Source organism: Penaeus vannamei, chromosome 16 (assembly GCF_042767895.1).
Source record: "Penaeus vannamei isolate JL-2024 chromosome 16, ASM4276789v1, whole genome shotgun sequence".
Taxonomy (NCBI): Eukaryota; Metazoa; Arthropoda; class Malacostraca; order Decapoda; family Penaeidae; genus Penaeus; species Penaeus vannamei.
This window is the reverse complement of record NC_091564.1, coordinates 11,826,967-11,834,223: the sequence shown is the minus strand read 5'-3', so window position 1 is coordinate 11,834,223 and position 7,257 is coordinate 11,826,967. Positions and strand designations below refer to the sequence as shown.

The window sequence follows — 7,257 nt, the reverse complement described above, 5'->3', positions numbered from 1 at the left end:
GCCCAACTTTGTGGTGATCTGGATCCAGGATTTTTTTTAATGATTGCATCAGTTACCCCTATTGCCAATAATGATAATAGTTACCCCTATTGCCCTGTCATTATAGCTAATAGCGAGACAATTTTTTCTATTCATCATTTATGGAATTAGGTCAACAGAAGAAGGAAAAGAAAACATTTATAATATGTGGAGCCTATTGCTTTTGAGTTTGTCAGTTAAGACACCTTCCTTTGATACACTGTAATATGTGAAAGAAAGTAAAAAAAAAAAAAAAGTGTGGATTAAAGAATTATAGATGAAGTAGATGGTCTGATATATTTTAAGTGGTGTATCATAGTTGCACCTTTTATGTCATATGTTGATCTGTACTTTTTTCCACAGCTGTGTTAACAAGGTATGAATTTGTGTACCCTTCCTACATGACATCAGGTGAGGCCAATAAAAAAATGAAAGCAAAGGATCTGCCAGTCAGCGAAAAGGACAGTCAGACTAAGAAAGAAGGTGTTGTTCTTATAGGTAAGATTTTCTTGGATAAGTTTTGAGTTTTAGTATGAAACTGCTATTTTATAATGTGTACATTGAGGCTTATTGGACAGCACAAGATAACAATAGTGATAGTGTGTTTTCTTTCATTCTCAGACAATCTTTGAATTAGAAATTATCTTGGTAACACTGTATTTTAATCACTTTCTGGACCTCACATACATTTTCTTAATCCCTGCCATTGAACTGCCATCTGCATTGACTTTTATTTTTTTCTTATCAGTGAACCTTCTAATCCTGGTAATATGCTTAATATCCACCAAATATCACAAATATCTCATCATCCAACAGAACAACAGAGTGCCACAATCATAGACTTGGTCGGTGAACAGGTTTGGCGCGGAGCTCTCCTTCTTGCAGACTTTATCTTCCACCATCCTGAGATCTTCAAGAATGCAAATATCCTGGAACTGGCTTCTGGGGTTGGATTAACATCCATTGTCGCCAGCATGATTGTAAAGAAAGTTTTGATTACAGGTGAGAATTGATGGTTTAAAATGTTTCTCTGTCCTTACTTTTTGTGTCTTTCTTAAAGGAAATCCACTGTAGTATCAGTTGTAATGAAGATTGATATATTGATAAAGAAAATATTTATCACTTTTTTTTATTATTATACTTGATACAGTTATAAATTCCTATTCTTATTTGTCCTTACTAACCAACAGTATTTGCTCTACCTTTACTGAGATACATCCTTCTCCATATCCTTTCACATTTGGTGATAAAAGGTAGCAGAATTCTCAAATTACTTTTGAACTTCATGGCCTTTAGCATTACCAGCTGATGCAGGATAGCCTGATGCTCAGCTGTTCTGATATCTGTGTCCATTAGCTCTGTTGCATGACTTTCATAATGTTCAAAGTATAAACTTCTAGTCTGATAAGCCAGAGGCAAGAATTTAGAGAGTGCTCAAAGTTGGCCTGGCAAACCCTTAGTTCTCATTCACACATTTCAACCACAGCTTCCTCCAAAACAAACAAACACTTTGAGATTTCACATGTTCCAAGGCCAATGAATGAGCAGTGGTTTAACTCTTGTACTACTGCAGGAAGATATTTATCTCATCCTCCAAGCCAGTAGTATACACTTTTGTTGTTATGTATTGGATGAAGGAAGTTATGTTGTGAGGGAAAAGGATCCATCATTGTTGAATTCATAGGATACTGTGTGGCTGGGACATTGTCCATGATAAGCAGTATCTTGAAAGAAATTTGCCCTATGGCTAGATAAAAACCTCAGAACATAACATTTGCAGAACCAGTCTGCAAAGAGGGACATAATGGACAATGGTGATCCATGTATCTGCAATAGCTGTCCAGTAGATGGGTAACTAGTTTTAGGCTTTACCTGGTAGGGCACAGGTTTTTGAAGGCGTAGATGTCATCCAGATTTTAATCATAAAATCAACTGCATTGCCACAAAATAGGTGTATGAGTCTGTGGCAGTCTTGAAGCCTGGGGCATGGGTCTCATGGTGGCTAATGTAAGTCCCACTTGTAATTCTCATGGTATTCCATGCTTTCAGTAAACTAAGGAATATGAGAGGAAGATAAACTGCATTTGCTTCATCAGCATTGCACATCATCTTGAAAAGAGAAAGCCCTTTCACACATATCAAATTTGGATCATTACATCAGAACTCTTGTGTGAGTCTTATTTCCAAATAGAAAGTGTATTCTCCATCTTGATAATGTGCTTCTTTTATGCAAAATGTACTAACTTTTATACCCTTTACCCTTTTAACCATTTGTTCTTTTCTGCCTTGTTAATGGTTCACATAGCTTACTCATTTATACCAATAGTAGTGAAATATGTTTCCTCCTTGAAATGTCTTTTTGTTGTTGCTTAGGAACATTAGCACTTGCATCACAAGCACTAAGTTTTGGTTCCTTGTTAGTGAACAAACACAGAGACACAAAAGCATGAAGAACACAGAGATGGCAGTAAAAAGGTAATAGCATGAGCCAACAACCAAAGCAGATAAGGTACAGAAAGCTGCATGTAATATATATGCACTCAACCCATAGGCAATGCATTCATTAGTTCAAACTTTGGTTTAAATCATGTTACTATTGTAAAATACATTGAATTATAAAAGAAGTAAAAAAGAAGTTGGTTCATTTGTAAACATTACACAGAGGTTACTTTAGGTTTTGGGTGTTTTATTGTGTTTAGATATACTAGCATGCCTGACATCTCCATGGCAAGCTGTTCTATTTGCTTTGTTGAACCAGCTTTTGTCTTGATTTTTTTCTATTCTTTAGCAGAAAATCAAGCTGCTTAAAAGATTGGAATACTGAATCAAAAAAACAAATAATAGATTAAAATGCTAGGGACACTAATTCATCTCAACCATCCATGTATTTTTAAGGTACGCTGTAATAACTGTATGAAGAGTTACCTATTTCTCTATTGTGTATTCTTTTCAGATGTGGACCGCGGGGAAATTTTTTCTCTAATTCATCGTAATTTCAAAAGAAATAAAGCATTGGTTAAAGCAGAAACCCTTGTGAAAGAATTAGATTTTGATAACCATGCTACAATAGATGAAAACTCTGAGTCACTTAAAGACATCTCTATCATCCTGGCTGCAGATAGTGAGTTTCCTTATGATTCAGTTTTACGTTACGAACTCCCTTTTTTGGAAGGGCTAGGATAGTGCCTTCTTTCAAAGGCCTCGGTTTTGGCAATGACAGACCATTTCCCAGAGTGGATGACCTTCCTTACCTCAGACCATGGGCAGGATTCGAAACCTCTCACTTGGAGACATTCCTGATCCCCTGCAGCATGCACCCCCACTGTACCACAGCGGCCCCACAGATAGTAAGTTTTATCCGAACTCATTGATAGAAAGTTTTATTCATACTTATAGATAGTATGTGTTACTTAAACTTATAAATAGTGAGCTTTATTTAACCTAATAATTAGTAGTTTTATTTTAACTCCTACTATATGTCACGAGTTTTATTAATAAAGTGATATATCAAATTTATCTTTGTATATTTTGATATAATGTATTCAATATATAGGAGGACCAGTTCTGAATTAGCAAGAGCTTTTTCAATCCACTTTGTTGATGTTTATTCTAAATTCATTCAAGTTTATTCAGACTTACTAAACCCTTTCACTAGCGCCACCCCTAGGCTTTAGGTAATTACCTCTATGAATAATATGGCCCTACATAGTCTGTATCCTTGTACCGTGCCGTAACTCTAAGACTTTTTTCTTAAAAAGCTTTGACATTAGATCTGCCATCAGGGCAGGAGAATTATCAAATTTTATTCATTTTGAATGATTAAAGTTTTTTTTTCTTTCTTTCTTTTTTGATTCATTAATTTAGTTTATACTGGTGGTTAGATGATAACATAAATCCCACTTTTTTATTCTTGATATTGCCATTGTGTAATTAGGACAGAATAATGTGAAATTTCCTATCAGGAAATGGACTAAGGAAGAAGGTTGGAAGTCTTGTCATGGTGATACTTAAATTGTTATAGGATATTCATATTTACATTTGATTTTTACTCCTTGATTTAATAATCTTTAAGTTGTGTTTCTAGCAATATAAAAAGGGTTTATTGATATTTTATTGAGTAATGAAAATAATGAATAAATTGTATATAATCTCTTTCTACTTATAGCCTATGTATATGCAAAATACCATTATCGACACATGAAAGAAATATGAAGAAATACATTGAAGATTACTAATAATTTCCCCCCTTTTTTTTTTTTTTTTCTTAGTAATATATAACAACCACTTGACAGAGCTGTTCTTCAAGACAGTATTGAGATTGATGAGTGAACCACCTAACAAGACATTGTATGTGGCACAAGAGAAGAGGTATGTTATATACTTTTTTTTAAGTGTATGAATTATTCATAAGTGAAAAACTGCTAGTATAAGTGTGGGTGCTGGGATGCATGCATGCATGTCTGTGTGTGTTATTTATATATTTTGCATATTGTTAAACTGATATGGAAATTAAATACTATATTAATGCAGTACAATCCTTGTTTTCACAGGTACGTTTTTTCATTTGCATTTTGCTATGATTATTTCCTTGACCGCATAGAGTGGCTGCGTTCTCAGAATACATCAACAATCAACTGGACTACAGAAGAAGTCCCCATCGATTTCAAGCAGTACTTCAACTATGAAAAGACACAGAATTTAGTGCTCTGGAAAATTAGTGCAGAGTTAAAATGATATGGAGGAATTAATATACAATATGTGTATATATATATATATATATATATATATATATATATATATATATATATATATATATATATATATATCTTCTTCATTTCAGTGACATCAATTTTATGGTTGAGTCAGATGTTACAATTAAGTATTAGGTACTGTACATAGATACCTAAATATAAATTTTAGGCAGCAGAAAACTTGCAATATGAATTGAGAATGAATATGAGATTTGATATATTTTTTTCTATATATGAATACAACTAGTGATGTCCATTTACTTTGAAATTTAAAATTGAAACAACTTCACACTGTATGTTATGTATTTGACACATTTCAATTATATCGTCAGAATTTCATGTAATTCTGTGTAAGATTAAATCAAAATGCCTCAAATACAGATCTTGTGCTGTTCTTTGTTGTCATTTACATTTTTTTCTACATATCTTACAATAAAGTTTGGAAAATGTAGGAGTTGAATAGTAAGGTTGCATGTTTTTAAGGTTCCCATAGGAAATTTATTGAATTTTGGAACATGATACTGTGACTTACTACAGGAGTTTAGGAAGCATATAGAAGTCATTGGACAAGAACTAATTTCCCTTATGGTACTGCTGGTATAGTTCAGTATTTTGTGCAATATATGAATTTTACTTTAGAGTATGGTGTATCATTTTATCTTCTGGGTAAGAAATTGGATCTTCCAAGAATTTGGAATACTGTTTTCCTACTTCATGTAATGTTATCAGATAGGATTGCATTTGTTATTTTTAAAATATTAATTCTGAAGCTTTGATATGTTTGTAAATTGCATTTGCATTGTTCTTTTCTTTCTTACATTTGTAAGGAAAGAGAAAGTTATGGAAACTGTACACTGATACGGGAACAACCTGATTATAAAAGGATATTTTTGTATTGCTGAAGCTATTTCTCTATTTTAAAAGTCATGGAACTAAGGAAAAAAAAGAACAAAAAAAATTGTCACTGCCATACCTTTTTGTTGTGAAATTGCAACTCCATAATAACAAAGTATTCTCCAGATCCAAGGCACTCACTTGAATATGTCATATACATTGTGTAGGTATTATGGCATGTCAGAAACAATATCATGTCCATGAACTACGAAGGTGAGTCTATGACAAGTAAAATGTGAATGCAGAATGTGAATAAACTGCAGTTCAGAATACCTCTACCTAGGATTTTGTATCATATCTTCCTGTATAAAAAAAAACTTCTGGTGTTACATTACATCTCACACTTTGATATACAGTAAAATAAAAAATATTAAATTATTTCATATCAAGTAAAGTACATAAGTTATGCATATATAATATCCAAACTTGTAAAGCATTATTGTAATATAATGTTACAACCGTAAGTGAAATTCATTCGTCCTCATCTGTGTAAAATGACAATTATAATTATGAAAAATTATATATGGTAATAGTAATTGTAATATCAAGTATACAACCCAAGTACTTACTCCAAAGTCATTTTTTTACTGTCCTAAAACTTACTTCAGTCTTCTGAGGTGTCAGGTTTTAAAATATACATTCAAAATATCTTTTAAAGATTCAGCTAGGACAGCCTGCATTATTTCTATCAGTCTTATCATGTCAAAGATCAAAGGCCACCCATATCTGGCTTAGCTTGAATTAGTGATTTTTAAAATAAATTCCATAACATGTTAATTTATTACTGACATTAGCATTATGAAAAGGGATAACTTTTCACTCTTCACTACCAGTACTGATTAATTTGATCAAAGATTAATTGATCTAGGAAGAAATTGTAACAATGTTATATGACCTCAATACTTGATTAGGTGAGACTTCATTGAGGTTGTATACCTTATAATCCATACATAGTTTATGCTTTTATACTTTGTATTCCATTATACATTACATCATATTGGATTATATACATTGCAAATAATATAATAAGATACTGGAAGCATTCAGAGAGTGCATACATCCACCAAGTCAATAGGGCCACTGATGCAAGAAAAATATTCAAACTTGAAGAATTTCATTAAAACTAACTATATCCGGATCACCACCGGATGGCATCTGAGTCTGAATATGACACCTCTTGTAAAAATAAATAAATAAAAGTGTTCATAACGTTTTGAGTTATCCTGGTAACCAACAGCAAACTGACCAACGCTACCAAAACAACCTTCATGGCGAGATAATAACATGTCTATCAAAAATAAAAGAATAGATCACGGCCTATCCTTCGAAATGTTAGGTATGAAACTGGGGACTACAAATATAGAAAAGATATGAATGAGAATATATATCTATTGATCCGGTTTCATGCATGTGTATGTGTGGTTGTGTGTGTGTGTGGGGGGGGTGCGTGCGGGCGTGTGTAAAAACGGCACATGTAACTTCAAATTATCCAAGGACGCGGCAATAATTATGTGGGTAGCAAGTGGAAGGTCACGGTCGTCAGGTAATTCGTCAGCTCACGTCTGATATATATATATATATATATATATATATA

General features: G+C 33.0%; 1 protein-coding gene across 1 annotated transcript in view; it reads left to right on the top strand.

The window, feature by feature from the left end:
- The window catches only part of LOC113815839 (methyltransferase-like protein 22), a 7,970-nt gene extending 1,843 nt beyond the window's left edge, over nucleotides 1-6,127 (top strand). The window contains exons 2-6 of the mRNA XM_027367852.2: nucleotides 382-516; nucleotides 835-1,020; nucleotides 2,972-3,139; nucleotides 4,287-4,386; nucleotides 4,569-6,127. Of these exons, the coding sequence (XP_027223653.2) occupies nucleotides 382-516; nucleotides 835-1,020; nucleotides 2,972-3,139; nucleotides 4,287-4,386; nucleotides 4,569-4,752 (773 nt within the window). The 3' untranslated portion in view covers nucleotides 4,753-6,127. The remainder of the gene's footprint in view (nucleotides 1-381; nucleotides 517-834; nucleotides 1,021-2,971; nucleotides 3,140-4,286; nucleotides 4,387-4,568) is intronic.
- The last annotated feature ends 1,130 nt before the right edge of the window (nucleotides 6,128-7,257 follow it).